A 24,924-nucleotide genomic window follows, 5' to 3' on the forward strand; every position below is an offset into this window, starting at 1 on the left:
TACATGCTACAAAAACACACAATACCACACTGATCTGAAATATCTTTAACATAATCTACAGGATCATGTACTGCCTGCCAGAAATACTTCATATGACTAATTTTATAAACAACTATTTGAGCACATCAAAAGCTGCATAAGGCATGGTTTAATGTAGTCTTACTCCAGCAACTCTTCCAAGCCTTTCTAAGACTGCATTCCATCATTATGTCTTCTCCTCCGTCAGAGCTTCCAGCGGATCTTCCCCTACCTCCACGCTCTCTGACCTTGCCAACACATCTCCACCTCTGGCGCCCTCGGTGTCTTCTCCGGGAGAGTTCTCCGCCAAACTTTGCCCCGCTTGAACTTCATGCGCATGTGCAGTTCGATCACAGCTCTCTCCCTTTTGGTGCAGAAAGTAAAAAGGAAGAATGAGCATTAAAATAATCATGAAGGAAACAGCAAAGATGGAGTCAGGATGGGAAGATATAGAGAGAAACAGACAAGCATACAAACAAAGACAGGCTCAACAGACAGACTGATTAAAAAAATATATATCCACTGCAAATGCATTAGACAGAAGATCACATACAAGTGCATATCACTGCATGGGCGAAATAACACAAAGGAATGCAAACCTCGCTCAAGACAGCGATTTGAATGAATGTGGGTTGTATTTTTGTATTACTGCAAGCTTGTGATCCTGGATCTAATTTTATAATAGTTCAAATATTTACAATCTCAGTAAGCCTAAGAGCAAATACAATCACAAAAAAATATGTTTTAAAATCTCCAAATAACATACAAAACTGAAGCCTTCTTGATGATATTGAATGCATATTATTTTTCCCCCAAAGAGTCATATGATCCTGTTTTTCTCTCTCCATCAACTGCGGATGGTTTTTCTCTCTCCTTCAACTGTGGATGATTTTCCAAAAGGCATTCAGCATGCTTGGTAAGGTATGTGTGATATGCTTTTCACAAAGAGCCTGTAACAAACAATATTTCAGTACAAGTGATATCTGCAGGAGGTTGAGAAAGATGAACTTTGCATGTCCTCAATTTGCTTACAACTGAAAAACTACAAGTAAAGATATCAATTCACACTGACAAAATTCACAAAATATTGTTGCTGGGGTCCTCCTAGGCTGAAAATTTCTAAGCAACAAAACATTCCATGTTTTCTGTAATTAGGAATAAACTGTACGCTGAAGACTTCATCCTGCCATCATACATTTGATGAGAATAAAGTAAAAGACAAGTAAAAATGACACAACAGACAGAATGAGGATTGGACAATACAGCTGCTACTAGACCAGAAGCAGTATTAGGAGCCTGCATTTACATATACCCCCACACAGTACTACTTTTACGAACAATCAAAGTATCCAAAGGAAACTTGTTGGTAATGACACAAAAGATAAGAACTAAAGAGGACTCAGATATCACAGAAATCACTGATGGATGGGCAGCAAGGATTTGGACAATATACTGTAGAAGGAATTAATTCTGGGTTCATCACTAGTGATACATAAAGACCAAAACACCACAAAGAATAAAATTTCATCTACGTACTGACACATATCTATGACTACTAGCAAACAAACTTCACCTTGATACTGTGTATCACTATGTCGGCATGATTTAAGTGCAGAAAAAGATAAAAAACAGAGATGGTCATGATATTGAAAGAAAATAAGTGTAAATGAGAAGAATATTTATTTACTTCATTTTCTAACAGCAAGCATTTTATTACTGCATATCATACTTGTGACACTCCACAAAGACATGAATAATACATCAAATCAACTACACTCATGGCTATGCTCACTTCAACAATCTTTCATGATTAGCATTTTATATATTTTAGTTCATAATGGTACATTTGTATCTCTATTCATATTTTAGCCATAAGCCTGTAAGGACATGAATTCAAGGGAAACTTTATTTCAGAACAGTACTTGTTTTATGAAAATCAGATATGAAGAAGTTTCAGTCCTACATGTATATCATAAGTGGCTGCACAATATGAAATGAAGTCCTTGGATTTAAACATGATTCAGGTATTTTATGATTATATCTAATCTTTCACCAATAATTGCTCTATTTTGTGGGTACTTTTTACCACATTGTATCCTCACTTTAGAAATACCAATTCAAAATTGTTTGAAGATTTATTGTATCGCAGCTCACTCTAGAGAGTTCATAAATGATACAGGTGGTCCATTGGAAATTTGAAACTGAAAGTGAGATATTGGCTGCACTGTGAAGGGTTGCAAATCTCAAATGCAGAACTGTACAACAGGACATGAGATTTCTTTACTGACTTCACCTTATGGCCCACTGTCGAGAGTTCAAGTTGCTCTAACTTCTAAAATGCATAGTGACAACCAAGTCTTAGACAAAGAACTCAGGTGAATAATTGAATGAAGAAGTTGTTAATTGTACATGTTATACAACTCACAATTACATAACTACATGACTCACAGAGACTCCAACTCTCCCGCTTTCGACGGGAGATCTCCTGCTGAAAGCCCACTTTTGCAAAATCTCTCGTTCTCCCGCTTGAGATTTAATTTCTCCCGTTTGGCTCTGTGTCTCCCCTTTGAAATGATTTCTTGCTTAGTGTCATCATATGTTGAAAAACAAGCCTTAGATAGCACGAGAGAGCATCTAGAATCCTAGAGCTGGACCCCAGCTGCAAGGAACTTTGCGCTTCGCGCTCGTGATGTGCGCTTTGATGTATCAAATGTGAGTCTCCCGTTTGTTAGGGGTTTCAGGCGGGAGAATCTCCAGATCAGAAGGTGCTTGGGGTTGGAGTCTCTAAATTCATATGACTTCTTTATCTATCACTTGCTTGCTGATGTCACCCACTTCAAAACAGCAACGTGAACCATTGATAGTTACATAACGTTATTTGTCACCTCCCCACATACCTTGGCAATATGAGAAGCAGAGCCTGAGTCTGCCGAGGCAGGACCCTCCTCTTTTTGTTTAGTGAGGGCCAGGTTCATCGCTGATGCACTCTTGGGTATGAGAAGATCCATGGCGTCGATTGTGATGCCTCCCGACCCCTCCTCATTGCCGGCATCTTTGGGCGGAGTCGGTCCCGCTCTCGCGGGATCCTTCTTCTCACGCGTGTCCCTAAGCTTGGAGAGGTCGGAGGATGACCTGGGGAGTTCTCTCGTCTCCAGGCCACACTGTTCCAGGATGGTGGCCATCTTGTCTGAATAGTCCAGGTGACCATTGACCTACAAATGGGAGTGAAATATAGTCAAACTAACAAACTTTCTTATATTCTATTTTTTGTTCTTTCTTTGTGCTTTTTCCTATTGCATAGTAACCCTTTTATTCCCGATTGATTCCTTCCTCTTGTCAGAGTCTCTTTTATACAGCCCTTTTCCATCTACACATACACACACTTGTATTTGTTTGTGTTTATACATGTTTGTGCTTACTTTGCATTCATGCTTGCATATCAACATATGCATTTTTCTCTCCCTTTGATTTTGTGTTCCCCCTTTTCATATATTTTTTTTAAATTATCATTTTCATTTCTATTATCAATATTATTATTATTATTATCATTATTATCATTATTATCATTATTATTATTATTATTATTATTGTTATTATTACTGTTGTTGTTGTTGTGTATATATACTTTGATATGTTTAACAAGAGACCCGCGGGTCTAGCGCTCACCTGAGTATCGCAAGTTCACCTTTCACGCAGTCACTAATCTAAATTATTCACAGCTCTACTAAAATTTGACCAGGCATTCTCAAGTAGAAGATGAAAATGTACAATAAGGGCCCAATTTTTTTAAGATTCCTTAAGTTGGGGGGATTGGGGCCCCCTTGGGCCCTCTGGGTGTGGCATGGTGCCCATTTTGATAAACTGAGATCCTGACCCCCTAAGGATGCTACCTGCCAAGTTCGACGAAAATCCATCATAAGGTTTTCAGGAAGAAGATGAAAATGTACAATTCAGGTCCCCATTTGGACCTTCCCACCCCCACCCCCTGCCCCCAAGAGGGGCACCCCTGGATCTGCTATGAACAAACTTGAAACTACAGTCATTAATGTACTCACTCATAGTATTATCTTAGCTCTATAACTTCTGATTCTAGAGGAGATTTTTAAAGATTCCTTCATTTTGGGGGGTTTGGGCCCCCCTGAGGGCCCCCTGGGTGGGGCATGGTGCTTATTTTAACAAATTGACATCCTAACCCCCTAGGGATGCTACCTGCCAAGTTTGGTGAAATTGGGTCAAGGGGTTCTCAAGGAGAAGATGAAAATGTACAATATAGGCCCCATTAGGACCCCTTCCCACCCCCCTCCCCTGGGTCCCAAGGGGGGCACCCCAGATTCTGCCATGAACAAACTTGAAACTACAGTCATCAATGTACTAACTCATAATATTAACTTAGCTCTATCACTTCTGGTTCTAGAGAAGAAGATTTTTACAGATTCCTTAATTTTGGGGGGTTTGGGCCCCCTGGGGGCCCCCTGGGTGGGGCATGGTGCCCATTTTAACAAATTGAGTTCCTAACCCCCTAGGAATGCTACCTGCCAAGTTTGATGAAAATCAGTCTTGGGGTTTTCAAGAAGAAGATGAAAATGTAAAAAGTTTACGCACGACGCACGACGGACGACACACGACGCACGACGCACGACGGACGCCGGACGAAGGGCGATCGCAATAGCTCACTTGAGCCTTTGGCTCAGGTGAGCTAATAACTTGCATTTGTTGGTTGACTCTCACTTTCATTTTGTTCCCCCTCCCCATGCTGTTGCTATTTCACTCTTTTCCTTTCTTTATCCCTCTGTTGTTCCTTATCTTGTTTGATGTTCTCTCCCTATTCATCCTAATTTATCCTTCAAAGGTTGCCCCCTTGGTCCTCCGTATCATCACTGACCTTCCTCTGCCTTTTGTCTGTCCACCCTCCTGCTCTAATCCCCCTGTACCTGTTGGGCTCCTTGCCCATGACTCCCAATCCTTCCCTTTTGTTTTCTTTGTTCTGTGTCCCTAGCCTGTCCCTGACTGTCCTTGTTGTGTGAAGTCCTTGTATGTGATTGCTTTCCCTGCCTGTTTGTCATTTTGCCTCTGACCAAGATTCTGCTAGGATTGAAAGCTCAGGCCCCTTTTGACTCCATTTTACTCCATTGGCTTGCCACCATTGGATAAGCAGTTTTCAGCAGCTTTTTTCGCTAACAGACTTTCAGTTACATGCTTTAAAGTATATGATACTGAACATTTATTCACTGGTAATTCAACACATTACTGCAATCTTTTGTAGCCTACTGTAACTGTTCTTCTCCTTACTTTCTTTATGCCCTAATACTGGCACAATAGAAGGGTATCGACTTTATCATCACTACTACCATTGACATTACATCACTACTGCCTGATGCTACTTCAAACTGTCAAACTTCAACTGTAGCTCTTCACTCTTGCTACAGACCAACTAAGCACTGACCAAATAGGAAGTTGCTCCAATTAGGAGGTTTACACACCATTTATATTAGGAGTTACCTTGGACATGAAACAAGCTAGCTTTCAGTATAAATGGTCCAAAAATATTTAGCCAAGCTAAGTTACCTGCTATTGGGAGGTAGCTGAAGTCAGCTAACATCAGTATAAATGGTATCTCATTTTTAACTCGTGAACCAGAAATTGTATATGCCACACCATGACAACTTCTCTTGTCTCACATGCAACATCTGGGTGGTCAAGAATGGCAGTCTAAAATGCCTTGGCCCGAGCTAAAGTTATCAGGCATCAGAAGCGAGCGAAAGTTGTGTCCAGTGTAAAAGGGGTATTACAGTGACAGCTACACATAAATGAGTCTCATATCACACTTAACCCTAAAAAGACTGGGCTACATTGTATTTTGGCAGCTCAAAAGACTGGGGGGGGGGGGGGGGGCATGGATCGCCGCGAAAATTTGCACAATGGTAGTGTGCGATGTAATCTACAAGATCTTATGTTTACATTTTCCAAAATAGTCTTCTTTTATTTTATTTTGATTAATTATGCTAATTTATGCAAGAAATCAGACTCTTTGATCTAAATCAGTAAATAAAGCTCCAAAGGTGCTCATTTTTGGTCTAATTATTCTTTGTGGCATTCTTAGCAAATGCACTTGAAAAAAAATTCGGTATCAAAATTAATTTCTTATTTATTTTATTGTTTCATGAAATTCTTATGTATTTCTTTGTTTTTCGACCTTTTGTTTTTGTTGTTTTTTTAAACAAAATTTGTGGCAGACACTTTTTGAAGCATAATGCTCCTAAAACAAATTAATTTTAGCCATTGAGAGTAAAAATAAGCATATTTATATGAACCATGTGAAAAAACTCAATTTGCATTGACTTTGTACACAAAATCACATTTTTGAGCCATTTTCGGCCTCACATGCATGTACAAAATGTTATGTAACTTCAGAACCGTACCCCCGGGCGTCACAAATTTGGTGTCAAAATGTGCGGGAAACTTGAAAGAAAAAAGTCATGGAGCATCGCGGCAAAAGCATTGCGTGTTGCAGAGCAATCGCGCGATATGTCGAGGGAGGGGCCTTTTAGCCCCCCCCCCCCCCCCCCCCCCCCCAGTCTTTTTAGGGTTAAATGTACAAAACATCTTAATTTGTTGGCATCACACTTCCAACAAACACTGTATAAACTGGTGAATAATGACTGACCTGCAATCTGTAATAGATGCATCATTAATGTTGCAGTGTCAATTTAACACTAAACTTGGTAGAGAATGAAGTGTGCCCTAATTTCATTACAACTTGCCATGATAACGGAATATTCAAATTTGAGTTTTGCATTTTTGAAACATATGCTACTCAGAAATGACAACAGCCGAGTCTCCAAAAGAACAATATTTTATCTATTCAAATTGCTAATTATTGCATCGAGTTTTTACTATTGCAACTGATTGACAGATTGCCCTTCATTAAAGTAAATAATAGATGCTGGCAATTTGTTCATCAATTACAATATCTCATTTTGCTACCTAACACTTCATACACCAACTCAGAATGTGCTAGGCCCATCCATGAGGAGGTTTACAGTATGCCCTCAAAAGTTTACCCACTTTTACATTAAGCAGGACAGTAATATGTAGAGTATTACCGGTACAAGGAAAAATATGAGCAGAAATATGTCATACCATCAAGACACCACCACCTCTTGTCCAGAATGAGATAACTCACCACCTCTGTGAGGTCCACGTTGACCATTCGACGGTTGTCCCATCGGATTGGTTCCAGACCAGCGATGTCGCTGACCTGCATGGAGGCAGTACGGTACACAAACTGGAGCAACCAGTCACCTCTGCAGGAAAAAAAAAAATCAATTATCATAAATAGTATTTTTATACATCTGGGCAATTCCACGGTAACTAGGACACAGGTGCCAAAAATTCAAAATGATATTTGTTTCAAACACCATACATTTTCAGACAGTACTTGAGTTGAAGTTTTAAGAATCATTATGTTTTTCAATAAAAGCGGCCATTTTGATTTTCAAAATGGCTGCCAAAATATGCCTATAACTCAATGGTGAAAAGAGTGTATTGTCGCATAACTTACTCTCTGTATATCCACTTTATTAGTACTCTAAACAACAATCTTTCATATGTATGCAGTTACCAGAGAAGTCTTTTACCACACGATAGAAAAAAAAAGCTGGTAGCTTTAAAGAATTTGATAAAAACTGTTAATTACTTTGATAATGATGGATGTAACGTCAGTTACCAAAAACAAGGAATTTTTAAGTTTATTCATCAAAGGAAGTGAGCTGTATGATGTAACTTGGGATTTCTAATGTATGCCCATATGCCTTTATTTCAATACCAGAAATAAGGATACTTGGCATACTGGAGAGTCAAAATGAACACTACAAAATGTGTAACGTCAGTTACCGAAACGTCATACACGAGTATGTAACGTCAGTTACCATGACAGTAATTATAACTGAGGCAAATTTTTTGACTTTTGGCCATTTCAATACATCTGGGAAGTCAACTTACAACAAAGAGCAGCAATCCCTTTCATAGGAAGTGATGTCATTACCATGGTATGTCCATGGATACCAGGTATTTTTTTTTATATGTTTTTTTTCATTTCTAAATTCATTTACCATGATTATCTCTTTTTTTTTGGGGGGGGGGGGCTTGAGCTTTCGATTTTTGATTCAGCACAAGTTTAAGGTTAAATCATCTGGAAGTTTAGTTTGCCAAATGCAGTATATGCACTCAAATTAGTACATTCCCAGTCCTACGGGATGATAAAGCTACCAAAGTTTGTAGGCCTAATCAGTGACATGATTGCATGTTAACCACATTTTCTAAAAAAAAAAAAAAAAAACAAACTTCTGCACAGCTGTATACCAACAGTTTAACAATCTTCACCAATGTTTGCTTTCGCTGGCATTTTTCTTTCTTTTTTTTCAAGAAGCTTAGTCAAGTTTCTACCTCAAGGCAAATGCACAAACAGATATTTCTTCTCTTGCACTTTAAATGTGTGGTGTAGTTAACATGGCTCATCTTGTATTATATGGTACGTAAGGCATGTACTCATTATTGTTTGAAACTTAACACTGATGTTGCTCAAAGTGAGAGAGGATTCTATAGGTTTTTTTTTTTTAATTGTTCATACAGTGTGTATTTGTTGATTACTTTATTCTATTCATGCAGGGACATTTTGTAATACAACACATGATAATTATGAACAGAAAGAGTTTTTTATATTGATTTTAGTATTCTTTCATTGCAAAGTCCGATTTCTTGGTATCTCGAATGTATTTGCAAGCCGTGATATATCAGTGAAAAGGAAAAGAAAAACAGTTAAATTTCTTCAAGCTAGGAATAAAACAATAATGCTCTTTTGACCAAAAAAGCATTTATTTTTCTTCTTCACAGAGAAATATTAAAAGTGTGACACTTTTCATTTAAATCAATTGATGATGGAGATCATCAGGAGTAAAATAAAGAAAAGAAGGAGAAATATATCACAATAGATTTCATACATATTTATGCATATTTATGAGTTGATACATGTTTTTTTCCCCATGACCTGGAAGATATTTTGATATTTTTTTGAAGCACAAAAATATCCATGTTTTGTGTAGTACTACAAGGTATTATGGGTGGAGCACTCTATGTAGATAAAAACTTTCCTGTTCATTAAAAAACAAACAAACAAACAAACAAAAAAGCCCTTAGTCATGTCAATATATTTATACTTGGAACTGCTTAATCTATTAATGGCTCTGTGTAATCATAAATGTTGAATAAAAATTAAATCTTCAGACAAATGTCAAGAAATATCCTCTTGTGCATTTACAATATTTTTGCCCAACTGTGCTATGGCATGGGGGGGGGGGGGGGGGGGTTCCCCCCAAGGGCCCACCCAATATCATTTGTGTCTTTAGATTTTGTTTTAATTTGTTGCTGTAGTTGCCTGGGATTGTCACTGGTACATTGCAGCAGTATAATAACATGTTAAATAAATTAGTTCTCTGTAAACCCCACGGCAAAGTATGTGTAACGTCAGTTACGTAACGTCAGTTACTGACATGTTTACCTTTAAGTTTTCATAGAACACAAAGAAAATGGACTACTGTTTCATTTCATTGTGTATTTATGACTGATGAACCAAGGTATGACTCCATATCAACCAAATCATTCTGAATGGTCAGAATTATGAAATATCACATAGCTATTCCCAATCATGATTTTGCATGTGTAAACCCTATGGCAAATGTAAGCGTAACGTCAGTTACGTAACGTCAGTTACCGTCATGCCTTCACTGAAATTGGCATGGTGGTAAAAGGAGACAACTAAAGTGCACATTATTTTGCACACCTGTTCCTAAGAACCTAGGTGTATTGCCATATTAAACACATAAAGGCTAAAAGTCAGGGACATGAGATATTTCCATTTACATCTACACCATAATTTCCCATGTCCTTTTTCCGTAACGTCAGTTACCGACACATTTTCACTTGCTATGTGATAAGAAATGCAGTTTGAGAGAAAAACTTTCCACCAATTTCTTCCTTCTCATGAACTCATTCATCAATGCTAATTGCAAGCCCAAGGTGCTTTCATTCACAAAACTACAAGGTAAATAATTTCATGAAAATCCTTACGTGTAACGTCAGTTAACGTGGAATTGCCCATCTTGTGAATAAGAAATCACCAGAACATGTGCCCCCCATTTTTTTCTTTTTGTCTGCATATTGTCAAATTTCATTTAGTTGAGTTAAAATTCAAACTACAAATGACAGCACGAGACACAAAAAGGCTGTTTTATGGAGAAGCATGATAATGAATCGAAACCTACCTCACTAATGATAAAGGTAGTGCTACGTAGCCACGAATATATGTTTTTGACATAAAGTCACACATACTGAATGAAGTACAGTCAAACCTGTCTTTAGCGGCCACGCAAGGGAGACGGAAAAAGTGGCCGTTATAGACAGGTGGCCACTATAGACAGGTTATCCAACTTTGTGTGCATCGCCTCCATGTACATGTATCATCATTGTATACATCTATAAAGTAGACCGTACTTACATGCAGGCCTACATGTATGTGTGTGTACGTATGCACACATGTGTTTCATGCATTGAACAATGCTGGTGTTTATGAAATTGTTGCACAACAGCATATGTACACTCGTGAAGAAAGCTTAACACTAGTGCATTATTATGACTGAATGAGGGATGAATGCAGCGTTGGGGATCACTGAATGTTGCCCATGAATGACTGGTCCGGCTACAAAGCAGAAAAATATGCTAAGTTATTGACTCTGTGGCCGCTATAGACAGGTTAAAATCTACCGTGGGAAACACAATTTGTGGCCGCTGGCCACGTTAGACAGGTGGCCGCTATACACAGGGTCTTTAACAGGGCTTTTCTCTCCAGGGGATTTTTCAGTGGCCGCTATAGACAGGTGGCCGCTAATGCAGGTTTGATTGTACTAAATAATTGTGTTATGTACAAATGACACTCAAGATATGGATAAATATCAAGTTATATTGCTACAAAGTATGTGCAATTCTGTCTATCTGCCTATCTATCTATCTATCTTTATACCTGTATATATTTCTACATCTACTATCATGAAAGTTGAATATGCCAACTGACATATGGCATACCTGCAGAAACCATTGACAATCTTTCCAGCCACCACTTTTGCAAATGGCTGCCAGCGCTGGGGGACGGAGGTGACCGGCGCCCCCAGGAGGTAGACGTCCTGCACAATGCCCTCGCAGCCGCTTCGCTGGGCCAGTTCTTGCAGGCAAAAGAAGATGACCCTTGCCCCCATGCTGAACCCAATCAGGGTCACAGGTCGCTTGCCCTGCTGCCTTGAGAGGATGACCTTTTGGGGGTTCAAAGGTCACAATGAAGGTAAGTTGAGACTACAAATATGATGTGGAGACTCATTTCTTCCTCCCTAGTTTGATTCAAGGTTTGCAACAAGTTGCACATACAGTGCATTGCCACTGCAGCTTTGAAAATATGCATCCAAGTAGAATCACAGAATCCAAACCCTGTTAATTTATCCATTGCATGCATTTTCTGGATTTTAATCACTGTTACTGATGTAGTCATTTAAAACAACATTAATCTTATTCATTTCAATAAACAATCATTTCATTCATCCAATATTCGATATATTCAATCATCATGCAATCATTTCATTTCACTGTCTTCCACACTTCAGAGTTGATGTTAAAAAAAAAAAAAACACGAAAGAAAACACCTCAAGTCCTTATTTTGTATGCTTGGGATAAGTCAAGTGTCAATCAAAGGAAACGGTATCATCAGAAAGTATCTGTCCATCATCTGACTGTGGCCCAGCAAGCACTGCTCATGTACAACATACTGACAGTCATTTCTACACTACCCTGTGAATAATGAACAACATCGAAAATGTTAGTAATGCATACCAATAGCTTCTTCTTCTTCTGGTTTAGTCTGCCTCTTTTCATTTGCTGAAGATTCTCGCAAACTGTGAGTGTGTGTTTATGGACACACACATATGCTGGAAGTATAGTTCCATCTTTATCTTACTACAGACTTTTTGATCATCAACAATTCTGATAAATTCATACTATGAACTGAGTATTAAGATAGACTGCATGTCATCCATAAACCCGTCTATGCAGATGAAGAGAAATGGAAGAACCTATTTGGAAAATGAAAGAAAATTTTAAGTAGTTCATTATTAAAAGACATGAGAAACAATACTGACGATTCACTCACCTCAGCAAGTTGTTTGCCCGCCTCGCCTGCCCTACTAGTAGCCACACTCCAGGGGTTATCGATGCTTGACGAAATGGCCGTGTAGGCAAATGCTGGTAGGGCTATGGCAGCTAGCAAACCTGCATGGAATCCCAAACAACGATGACTTCTGAGTAACCGGCTATGTACTCTGCTGTGTATTTTGTTCTACAGCGCCATGAGTATCTTTTTAGGTAGAATGAGCACTTTATAAGAGTCTGTTGTTGGTGTTGGTGTTGGTGTTGGTGTTGGTGTCGGTGTTGGTGTTGGTGTTGGTGTTGGTGTTGTTGTTGTTGTTGTTGTTGTTGTTGTCGTCGTCATCATTATTATTATCATTATTATTATTGAAGACAGAGGGCACAATGTCAACACACTCCTTTTACAAGACATAACAAAGTGTGCTATGTTTTCCCAGCAGAGCTGTCTATCAATGCAGAGAAAGAGAAATGAAGGAATTTATTTGGAAAATGAAGGCAGTTAAATATTAACAGATGTGAGAAAATCAAGTCGATGATTCACTCACCTCAGCTGTCTATCTGTCTATTAAAACTCTTTCTCTAGATATTATGAACAAGTTTCCGTTCATATTACAATATGTGCAACACTTCTCCAATTGCAGAAAAGGAACAGTTTGACACAAAGAGTGTAAAGCAGAGCGCTTCATATAGGATAGCTGCAGGTTGTGGGACACAGACCTTAACATGAGTACTGGTTTATCTGCAGGCTGACTTACCCTCAGCAAAACTCAACATGATGAACGTAATTTGCATAAACTGTATTTACATATTTAAATTAACTAAGAGGACCAATAGAAGTAAAAGGAATGGAAGAGACCAACAAAAAAGTAAGAACCCAATTCACTACGACTAAGAATGAAAACAAACTGGAAGAAGGTGGCAATGAGCTGAGGTGAGAACTTTAAAGAATGAAATGTTGAACAAAAGGATTAGGTGTGGGTTCAAATGGATGAACACATGAATAGGAAAAGAATGAAGGTGGTGACAAAGAAATGAAATACAGGTAAATGGGAATGTGGGACCGCCTAAAAACCTTAACAAAATGAACTAAATAGCGAATTGAGACTGGAAAGGGGGATAGCCAAAAAGAAACTCTACTAAATCAGCTTTGCTGTCTTACAAGTAGTATAATACCTTCTTCATAGCTCCTCTGCCACAATTTGAACTCAAAGGGACATTCCAGATGATTTTCATAATTTCACATCATGTAGTACATAAACCAACAATTCCATGTATAGATTTGTGGAATTCATTGTGGTTCTTGAGCAGAGTAACAATACTTTGAAACACTTTCAACAAATTACACTGAACAAGGATGATGACATGGGAGGTTCAAATATTTCAGAAATGTAGCAGTGTAATTCCATTACAATACCGCTTGCTTGTGAGTTCACCTGTGTATAATCTATGCATGCCTTCTTCTTTTAGTGTTAGTGTTGTCTGGGCAAATCATTTGTATAGGGCCCCAATTTTTTTGTCTCTCTTCTTTCTTTCTTTAGAACAATAACTACAACAACCTTCTTCTTTTGTTCTGCTTCCTTGAGCTCAAACTCATGCATTCTTATGGTGACTCTACCATTTCTTCATCCTTGTTCATTCCAATTTGTTCTAAATTTTGAAAATATTCTTATTCTTCATCCCAATTATTAAATATTCTGAAACTCTGTCCTAAGTATAACTAATTTAAAGTTGTTCAAATGTAAAAATCTGAAAATCATCCGGATGTCTCCTTTAATGATATTTCAGGCTGGACATCGATAGTTTCATAACTGTGAAGTCGTTTTGGGGATATTGAGTCTTGTCTTGATGAAGTAATCCCTATAGCAGCTTGAACATACAGCTAGCCTGGGATGGGTTGGTGCAGTGGCAGCATGTGATGCTGCACATGTTACACCAAGATATGTATAATGAAAATGTGATGCATGTGCAAGTAAAAGATGCCCTTGAATTACAGCATCCTGTCACCAATGGGAGGCTTCATCCTTCTAATAGCAGGAAGGGCAGCCTCTTGGAAAGCAGCAAGGGTTTGTGCTGTTGCTGCTTGAGGTGGTAGACAGTTCCATATTCGGATGGCTTGATGATAAAAAGAAAAGTTGCAGGGGTCTATGGTGGCCATATGTACTGTATAAGCTCGAGGCTGTGGTCGTTTCTGCTGATATATGGGGCTGGTTTTATGAAAGCTGGGAAGGAGATATTTACAAGTTGTTGTGGATTGTGCAAGGAGGCGACGTTTGTGCAAAAGATCCCACCTAAGCTGACTCACGAGACTCGAAGATGATGTGGTTGTTCGGTAGACCCGGGTAACAAAACATGCAGCTGCTCTCTGGATTCATTCAAGGTTATCTACACACTGTGATGTGTAGGGATTCCAAGCTTCTGAACTGTATTCAAGTTTGGGGAGAACCAGGGCTTTGTATGCAATTTCTTTTACCGTCTTTGGACATGGTGCAAGAGTTCTGCGCAGAAGGCCAAGAGTCTTGATGGCATTTCTGGTCTTTAGCTCGCAGTGTTCATTCCATCGGAGGTCTTTGGTTACTGTGATTCCCAGCTATTTGAAACTGTCAACTCTACGGATGGATTCATTGCACAGTGTATACTTGTACAAGTTGGGTCTACGTTTTCTTATAATGGTAAGCACTGTTTATATTTCTTCACATTGGAAGACAGTGCCCAGACTTTAGACCAGGTGGATAAGACCTCAAGATCATGTTGAAGGGAGATATTGTCATCTTCTGAGTGGATGTCCCTATAAATAACACTATCATCAGCATCGGCTGGCATGGTAGCTGATAAAACCAAATTGGACAATACAGAACATATTTTCTGTCAAGAAAAGCGTGAGGTTTAGAGCTCATTTCTGGGTAAATTTGTGAACTGAATTGTACATGTACTTATGTGCTCCATTGTACTCCCATTATAAGGAACATGGCTATAATGAAACTCTAAAGTTCAGGACCCAAAATTATTGTCTATATATCTTTATGCCCTTTAATGTTTGGCTATAACTATATTTCGATATAGCAAAAGAAAACTGCCAGTTCCGAAAAACTTCATCATAACGAGAGTCACCTGTACATGTATGTGCAAGGAACACATATTGGACGATATGGTGTACTGACACATACAGATGAATTCACCCGCAATTCTCTGAGAGCCTTCAATGCTCGGAAACAAGATTCTTCTGGCCTGTTACCAGCAAACAGACAGGTTGGTAATCCACCTGTGCGAGAGCAGTCAAACATTACATGTTTTCCCTTTCCATGGTCAAATACATGTGTCATCAAACAATGAAAATACCTTTCGGGCATGAAGGATGAATAGAGCATGTGCTGATGGGCTCACAGACTCTTTTGTTATAAACAAAACGAGCACCTGTATAGAGTCAGCGAATGTCAAAATCTACTGAGTTCAGCCTTGATTGATATGCACAACTTCTTACGAGTTTCATACCAAAACAAGCACAAACTACATCGGGGGGGAGGAAAATAATACTGTGGTATACGCCGTTTTCCTACAGAAAGAGAACATATGCCGAAGTAGAAACTATAATCTTTCTATCAAAGCCATTTTTCTGAGCAACATTTAACACAAATAAACATGAATTTAGGCCTCAAATGTAGACACTCTTGTCTATATTTCAGGAACCTGGTATACCAGGTTCCCATATATCAGTTGCCACCACGGGCACCTGGTATGTCAGGTTATAGGTTCCAATAAGGAACAGGTCAATGAGCGACGCACACACTCATACCACAACAGACAACCGTACCTGAAAGGACTGTGTACTTGAGAGCCTCCTTAGCAGCCATGGTCATGACAGAGTCCAGGATATACTCCATGGCCTGGCCCAGGTCCAACAGGTATTTAGACTCCCACTTCAGACAGTAGATCTCCTGGCAACTGGCCAGGGAGTACCAGGGAGCCGAGAAATTATCTATGCAAATGAGATACAATCATAGAAGGGAAATCCATTGGTAACAGGTACCCAGATGAAGAGAAATTATTTATGCAAATGAGACACCATGAAGGTAATCCTTAGTAGGTTACCAAGGAGAAGAGAAGTTATTTATGCAAATTAGATACAATCATCATAGAAGGTTATCCATTGGTAGTTACCCAGATTACAGAAGACAAGACATCTATGCAAATGGAGACACCACAAAGGTATGTTACCAAGGGGAAGAAAAGTTATCTATGCAAATGAGACACCATGAAGATATTCCAGAGGTAACATCTACCTTTGAGCTGAGAGTGATGCTATCTGATTACTCTACTGACTGAGGTAATTCATTCGTAATAGAAGTAACTAAACTGATAATGTACTGCAGTAAATGAGATGAAACAGCTGCAAAAAAATCATACTGTCGATACGACATCAAGAACATCAGAAACTCTCACATTCAAATCGAAAATTATCAAGACTGTAAATGAAATACATCATCTTATTTGATCTGAGAACAAGGCCAGATTCAGGTCTCCAAATGACCCTTAACCAAGCAAATTCTTAGTTCATGGAGGATGGGGTGTGTGCACCCTGCAGAAAGGACTAATAAACAATCATAAATCAAATTTTTCCTCTGCTGAAATAATCCAGAGGAAAATGTATGAGGCAAACAAAACATCTGCATAAGTGAGCAAAAAGACCCCCAAAATTGTGCTCTCATGACCATGTGATTCTGACATGCCAAGAAATGCAGATCATTTATTTTTGTGCTCTTTTATTTTTCAGTATCTTTTTAATTATAGGTTTCTGTTTGTGATTTACTGTCTTTCTAAATACAGTGTCAGGATCTGTCAATATGATATTAAGGTGTTGGGTCTATCAGAACATGACAACAATGTTTTATCTGAATCAAGGAAATGAATCCAAGCATCAATCACGTGACCAAATCAAGTTATGACAAAGATGTGCAGATAGAGACCAATTGAGAAGAGAAACTGACCTAGTCTATCCTTGGTGAGCCAGCCAGAGACAGCGATGGTAACGTGCAGATCTTTTCCCTCGTTCAGGGGCATGAATTCAAACTCCTCCACAGCACCAACCCTCTTATTCATCTTGTATCCTGTCCCAAAGTGAAACAAAAACAGCCATTTATGATTGGTGGAGCTCAGGAGCACATACAAGCGAGAGTTTCAATTTTGAAGTTAAAGGGACTGTGCAGTACTGGTTGAGGTGGGGATTCATGTTTTGAACATTCTTAAGTGAGATAATGAGAAACCTCTTATGAAATATGAAAGAACATGTAATTTTAACAAGGATTCAACATTTATTTGATGAAAATTGGTTTTCAAATGGCTGAGATATAAAAAAAAAGTGATAATAATAAAAGGCGACAGGCCATGCCTCTTATTAGGATCTCTTTGTTTCACCTTGTTTTTGGATATCTCAGCCATTTCAAAACCGATTTTCATCAAATAAACTTTTGATACCCCTTAGAATTGCATGCTCTTTAACATCTCATAGAGTGGTGTCTGAATATCTCGCAAAACGTTAAAAGCTAAATCCTCACCTCAACCAGAACTGTACACACCCTTTAACCTTCTCATTACCAATGTTGTACAGCACCATCGACATTTGATGAAATCTGGCTGCTGATGGTGGTGTCAAGGTTAAGAATAATACAAACACCTGTTTGTTCCATTCTCTGCACTATCTTCTTCCTTATTACTCCAATCTCCTAATGGCGTGTCGGGGATTGTATGACAATATCTATCTTTCTATCCAGCTACTCTATTTAGTCATCTAGAGGATCCACACTTTAAGCTCTTAAAAAAAAAAAAAAAAAAAAAAAAAAATTGGGGTGGGTTACCACTAACCTCGAACAACCGCAGTTCCTATTTGTCCATCCATATATCTACCTTTCTATATTATACCTATCTATCCATTTATCTATTTATCAATAGTTCATACAATGATGCTCATTGTATGTCATAATATGACACAAATAACAAAATAAATATGTGAATGAATACATAAACATACATTTTCCTCACTACACAAAGCTTCTTGTAATAAGTGTATATGAATGATAAGTAATCAGTGTTATTTGAAGGAGAAAGAGAACAAACTATTCCAATAAATTGCTGTTCCAAACTTAAAAGTGTCTCAAATAGGTCAGCCAGAATGTCCACCTGACAGTCCAGCTCCAGCCGCCCCGATTATGGAGCCGATGACGGCGGCTCCAGCCACTGTCCCAAAGAACCCGATGCTGGTCCCCAGCAGGGCAGCACCAGCAGAGGCTATGAGGGGTGCAGCCAGTCCTCCCGTTAGTCCTGAATCCAGGTGCACAGGGCAAAGAAAGGAGAGATGAGTGTTCCAAAATCATCATAGACTAAGACATACCGCAAGGAACAATTATAAGCCTTCTTGTTCGACATAAAAACAATTTGTATATTAAAAGATGTTTATTTGTTTCATTTTTCCATCTGAAAATACAGCTGGATAGCCCATATTCAGAGGTGTCTGCACAAGCGGGTCTTCCATGAGATCTAGTTGGATGTGAGGTGTACCATTTCACTGAGTTATATTGACGTGAATCCAAGTTTTGTGTCTGAGACACAATGTATAGACACGCTATTCACAACATTCATTCACAGTACAGTGAGTACTTAATCCCTTTATGCCAAGGGTGTGAAGTAACACAAACTTTTATAGCATTTGAAATAGCATTTGGGCATTAACATATCGGAATTCAATAGACTCAAGCCCTTTAACATTAAAAGAGAAGCATCGAAACCTAACAAGTACTTGTTACTTCCTGACCGAGCAATATCTAAGAGTCAGTGTGTGAGGGTGAATGGGTGGAGTCCTTGAAATACCAGGTTATACGCATTTATGCTAGGGTGAATATTAAATTACTGAGGAATAGATTATTGATATGTGCTAAGCTACAGGTGGAGTTGTAGCTTAACCCTCTGCATGCTACATCAATTTCCTGTCTATAGATTTGTGTGTGAAATTTGTACACATTTGTCGCACTGGCACTGAAAGGGTAATATGTACCTATGATGGCTCCTCCTCCAATTGTTGCTGCTCCAATCATGAGCACTCTCTTGGCTTTCCGGATCTTTGCCTTCTTTTCTTTCTCCTGCCTCTCTTCCCTGGAAAAAACAAACAAACACAAAATCAGAGAATTGGCTGATAAAGTGGTACCCAAGTTTAATCCTCACTGTGCTTTGTTGGCCAATTAACCCTCATCAGGCTGGAACACTTTCTTTGCATATTGGCACAGAAAGTCTGGAAACTACTGCTAATTGTCAATGAATAGAGATTACCTAATCCCCCTAATCTCTTTCTTGTCACCACAGCCTGAGGCATGCTGCTACACCCTGAGTGGGCTTCCTCACTTTTAGTTCAAGTTTTGATGGTTATATGAACGTTGATGAATGAAAAAGCTTGCCATGATACAGCTTAGTGACTGGGCCCACAAAGGGTTTCGAAAAGGAAGCACTTAGCAGACTACTGTAAAACCAGAAATTTTTGTGTGTCCAAAACTTTTGTAAAATTTGTGAGGCAAGATTAACAAAAGTAAAATACACAAGGAAGTTTTTGTCTACACGATGCACTGAATGCTAGTCTCTAATTTGCGAAATTTTCACGCTGTGAAAAACGCTGTTGGCTCCAAGTAGCAAAAGTTTCAAGCGGAGAATAATCGTTTCTGGTCTTACAGTATCCCATTCAGAAGTAAGAAAGATGGAAAAATTCTGATCTTGTGCTTACTCTGATAGCTGGTGCTCCTCCTGCTCATACATGTCGATGATGCCCCTCTCAAACGCCCTGATCGTCTCCCACGGAACTTTCAGTCGCCTAGCAACCTCCTTCACCAGCACTCGCATCCTGGCATCGTAAGTCCCGTTGTGCAGGGCTCGCGTAATCATGTCCTGTAGGAGAGCCAAGATGAGGCAACAATCAGTTGTCTAATTTTTTTCATCTCAGTCTTGTTAAACATGCTTTAAAATACAAAGCATGGCCGCTGAATTGTGGTGTCAAAAGAACTATGATCTACCAAACATCACTTTTTATGATAATGATGATGACGATGATAATGATGATGATGATGATGATGATGATGATAGAAATGATAATGATAATGATAACAATAATATTTAATAACAAATGAAATAACAATACTCCTATTATCATAATCATTATGATAATCATTATTACCCTGTACCACTACTATACTATAACAATGCATTAACTAATCATAAAGATAACAAAAATCTAAAAACATTCATGAGGATAGCAATATATTAAGAAGAAAGAAAGAGATGAAGAATCATACGAATGACAATGTTGTTACACTTGTCCCTTATCTTGTGCCTTTCCACTATATCATGGTGCTATAGACTGATATCCCCAGTAACAAATCAGAATCTCATCCACACTGACTGCAAACATACTCCACCATTCTGGAGAGTATTGATACAACCTGGCTGCTATTCACTAAGTCTGGAGAACCACTCATACAATTCAGTATGTACAATCAATAGTTATCATGACCAAAACTATCAATGATATAGTATAAATTTTACTTTGCAAGGAAAAAAAATCAACAACTTATGGGACACACGGAGGCAAATATACAAACAACATTACTAAAACAAATAGTACACAGCTAGAAGATATTAAAGAAGAAAAAATGGGAAAAGGAGAGAGCTGAAACTTATATGGTCAAGGAAAGAAACACACACTGAGAACCAATCCCTGGAATACAGAGATTACCATACTGCATTGAAATATAATTAAAACATACACCTGTATACCAAGGGCTACATCACAGACAGCTGATTATTACAAATACAACTTGTAGGTATCTGACTACAATACCAAAACACAAGGGCTACATCAAAGACAGCTGATTATTATTAAAAGGTATCATATCTGACTACAATTCTATTAGTCAAGGGAGCTGTTCGATGTCACAAGAAAACAGAGCCAGAAACCGGTGATGGGTGAGGGAGGGGCGAGAGGGATATCATAATATACAGATATTGCTTTCTAAGAGGCGTAATTGAATATTCATAATCAAAGACTTGACGGCCAAGAAGGAGTTATAGTTCCCCCAAGAGATTTTATATCCCTAAAGTGCTAAGCACTGAGGGAAAATATTGAGGAAATATAACTCCCAAGGGACTGTCAAGTGTTATATCACAATGATAGACAAGGCAATATCTGTTATATCATATGATCTACTAATGCACATTATTTCATTCAATCCCCACTGGCAGCCAGTCAATTTGGGAACTGATCATCTGATGTGAAGTCACTGCTTACAATAATGAGTTTGACCCTTGCTGTATTTGTCACATGATTGCATTCCAGTGTGTGAACAATCTCTGATATGACCAGTATTATATGTAGACAATGTGCCTGAACTTTAGAATACCTTGTGACTGTATAATAAATTAACCAGACAAGCGAAGTGCAATTGAAGCACGGATGATAATGGATATTAAATCCCAGTTTATGACAAGGTCTATTATTGTGTACTTCCTCCATAAATCAGTTTCACATGGTAATCTGATATCTCATTCTGCAATATCTTAAATTTTGATGGCTCCATGATGGCTATTACATTTTGCCACAAGAAAACAAAAAAAAATAAGATAACGATCAGATCAGAAGTTTTGGTTTCAGTAATTATATACAAACAATATGCACACTGTCATGATATCATACTAAGACCACCTAAAATCAAAGTTCTGAAGTGAATAGAACAGTACGGAAAGTTGGTCATTCTATAGGTCTAAAAATCAATACCGACAGAGCTTGGTGAAATGCACTTGTAAGCACAAACTTACACACAAGCACACAGGGAATACTAGGAAGCACACATAAGCCTTACATATTTCATCCACATGTACACACACACACACATACTATTTGCATGCACACTGACACAGTGAGAATAGTGATTGTAACATTCTGTATAATTGCTCTAGATCATGATTGTGTTACCAAAAATGCATTTCCTTTATAAATTCTTTAAAAAAAGGTTGGTCTGCGTACGCTAATGCAGCTTCGTAATTGTTGTTGCTTTTTTTTCATTTTACTGTTATCATAAACTGATTATTTCTTTTTTCTTGCCTCATCTTCAACTTTGGCTGACTCTACATTTTGTATACTATAGATATTGCATTACCACAGCATATAAACTGAAAAGGTCAACACACTACTTTCAGTGTAAATATAATATATCCAAATAAGCCAGAATACAATTGTAAGCACAAGTATTATACAAAGAGAATAACATCTTTAGGATGTTGATACTTACGTAGCAAATTGGAATTTCGAATGAGGTCAAATACTGAGAGAAATAATTATGTTGGCAAAGTGAAGGATTAGAGTCCAGATTTTCTTTTGGCAAATACAGTTTTCTAATAAAGGAATCCTCTTCTCTGAATACTGATGTGCATGGGGTCACTGAAAAATATACCAGTATTTACTCACTTACTCACTTACTTAAAGTAACTGTATGAAAGTTATTTAAATGTACAACTGTATTATTACCCCCATCCTCAGATCATACCAGCTGTAACAGACCATGCTATAACATATATTGCACTATATTCACCTTTGTATGTCAAACAGACCTGCATTATTAGCTTTTGGACTGTTTCTTTCCCCCTTTCCTGTTTAGATGTCAATGAATTACTCAGCACATTCTGGCTCTATTGCTACCACATCTCTCGACTGACTCTTCGCTTTTCTATGTGAATGATGCATTCACAATGTGATTAGCATGGCACTGGAAATATTGCCTAGAGTCTAATGCTGGATGAAATAGGATGAAATTCCAGGGTTACCAATTTACAGAGAAAATCATAATTCCTTCAACTTTTCTCAAATTGGAACTCATGATATCTGTTCAATACATTGATTTTCTTTTTTTTTCAAATAAAGTTTCTCTCAAAAAGGAGTACAACCTTCCTATAAATGAGATATATATGCAAATTATTTTGGACTCCACCCACCTTTGGGATGATATCTGGTCTTAAGAGAGAGGGATCCTCTACAAGGCACTCTGTGAAAACATCTGCATTGGACATATCATGGTGGTAAGGGTCCTCAACCATGATGTTAAGAGTCTGCTGTGACTGCTTGGGCAGCTTCAGGTACTTGCTCAGTTCTTTCACCATCTTCAAGTTCCACTGTCTGCAAAAACCCAAACAAACACACAAACAAACACACAAACAAAAACATCAAAGAAACAAGTCACACATTAAAATCAAAGCTTTTATGACATCCATTGACGAGATGCTCTGCAAAGATATTTTACTTAAAATCAGGTGAATAAAGGTTGAAGAGCAGATTTATTTTGCTGTTTTTCTGTGTGTGTGCATTGTGTGTGTGCATGGTCCATCATCTCATCTACTGGCTTTGGATCAAACAGTCAGGCTGATGATTTCACAGATATCAAATCATCTAACACAAAACAGGTACAAGACGTGAAAACTTTGGTACTCCTTTTGGCCAATATTGACTTCATTAAAGCAGGGCTGCACACTAACCCATATTTTCTACTGCCTGGTTGGACCTGTATATCAGACCAACAGGTACCCAGTTTTTTTTCCATTTTTCACTGGTCTACCGGTATTCCTTTAAAAAAAGTTACTGGTCTGACAGTGAATTTTACTGGTCAGGGACCAGTGAACCAGCACCAGGTGTGAAGCGTTGCATCAAAGAATATCAAGCATCAAAGCTTTGCATAAAAACATCAAGAAGCTGGCAAAAGTTCAACCTGAAGATAGCTTGATTACAATATGCAAATTCCCATACCTCGTCATTCTTATCATCAGGACCACCAATGTCTTTCAAAACATCATCAGGACCACCAATGTCTTTCAAAACATCATCATGATAAATATCATGTATGGTAAAAAGTTGCAACAGGGACATACGATATCGAACTGGTTTAAATCATTTCTCCATTGCTGTTCACACACACACACACACACACACACACACACACACAAACCTATAACAAAGCTAAATTGACTGTCAAAATATTGGGTTATATAGAGACTAAGAGTTGGATTGAATGACTGGAACAAGCATATTACCATTGCATAAAAAGGTAAAAAACAAAATTATTTACTTGTTACACTGGTTTTCAAACAGATTTGGCAGGCAGACGGCGATGAGAGAAGAGTAGGCAAACTTGGCAACATCGCTGAGGGACTCATTCAGGGGTTCTTTTGGCTGATCCTCTGCAAGGGGCATTGCATTCCTGCCAGCTGAATGGGTTTTCTTCATGTCGGGCTCACCACCTTTCTTGTTGTTTTCTTTTGGCATGTCTGTCTGTCCTACTTTTGCTTTTGATCCAGTGGCTTGAGCGGATTCAGTCGATCTGCTGTCTTGCTCATCTGCATCTTCCATGATATATTTCTCCATTCTCTGCTGGAGATGCGCTTGGTAATCATCGTCGCCTCCGCTGGTGCCACTCACACTCACAGGACTCGTCGCGGTCTCCTCCTGGGAGAAGATCCCGCTTGATGACGCCTCGCTGTCATCATCGGCTGCAGCCGCCATCAGCGGGTGCCACTTTGGTCCGTCGGAATTTGCCTCGAGTTTCTCCATCTTCTGTACGGTACATCAATTATCCAAACCCAATTCACTGT

At 38.6% G+C, this 24,924-nt stretch overlaps 1 protein-coding gene across 1 annotated transcript; it reads right to left on the reverse strand.

Annotated features, from left to right (window-relative positions):
• Positions 1 to 205: 205 nt before the first annotated feature.
• On the reverse strand, positions 206 to 24,883 carry LOC139721008 (transmembrane and coiled-coil domain-containing protein 4-like). Its single transcript, XM_071632337.1, has 12 exons — positions 24,402 to 24,883; positions 23,278 to 23,458; positions 20,021 to 20,181; positions 19,304 to 19,401; positions 18,433 to 18,573; positions 17,244 to 17,363; positions 16,070 to 16,234; positions 12,266 to 12,384; positions 11,155 to 11,378; positions 7,202 to 7,322; positions 2,916 to 3,230; positions 206 to 382 (listed from the first exon to the last, which is right to left on the reverse strand). The coding sequence occupies exons 1-12, from the start codon at positions 24,881 to 24,883 to the stop codon at positions 206 to 208; spliced, it is 2,304 nt and encodes a 767-aa protein (XP_071488438.1).
• Between the last annotated feature and the right edge of the window lie 41 nt (positions 24,884 to 24,924).

Source organism: Diadema antillarum, unplaced genomic scaffold (genome assembly GCF_040938485.1).
Source record: "Diadema antillarum isolate AM-2024a unplaced genomic scaffold, OU_Dant_1.0 scf00000136, whole genome shotgun sequence".
NCBI classification, from domain to species: domain Eukaryota; kingdom Metazoa; phylum Echinodermata; class Echinoidea; order Diadematoida; family Diadematidae; genus Diadema; species Diadema antillarum.

What these genes read in the sequence shown, in the direction of transcription:
- LOC139721008 (XM_071632337.1), bottom strand. Translation starts at nt 24,883, where the DNA reads ATGGAGAAACTCGAGGCAAATTCCGACGGACCAAAGTGGCACCCGCTG. An exon ending in GACCAGATATCATCCCAAAG is followed by an intron (nt 20,182 to 23,277) that starts GTGGGTGGAGTC and finishes GCTCTCCTACAG; the next exon opens with GACATGATTACGCGAGCCCT. An exon ending in ATTGTCAATGGTTTCTGCAG is followed by an intron (nt 7,323 to 11,154) that starts GTATGCCATATG and finishes TTTTTCCTGCAG; the next exon opens with AGGTGACTGGTTGCTCCAGT.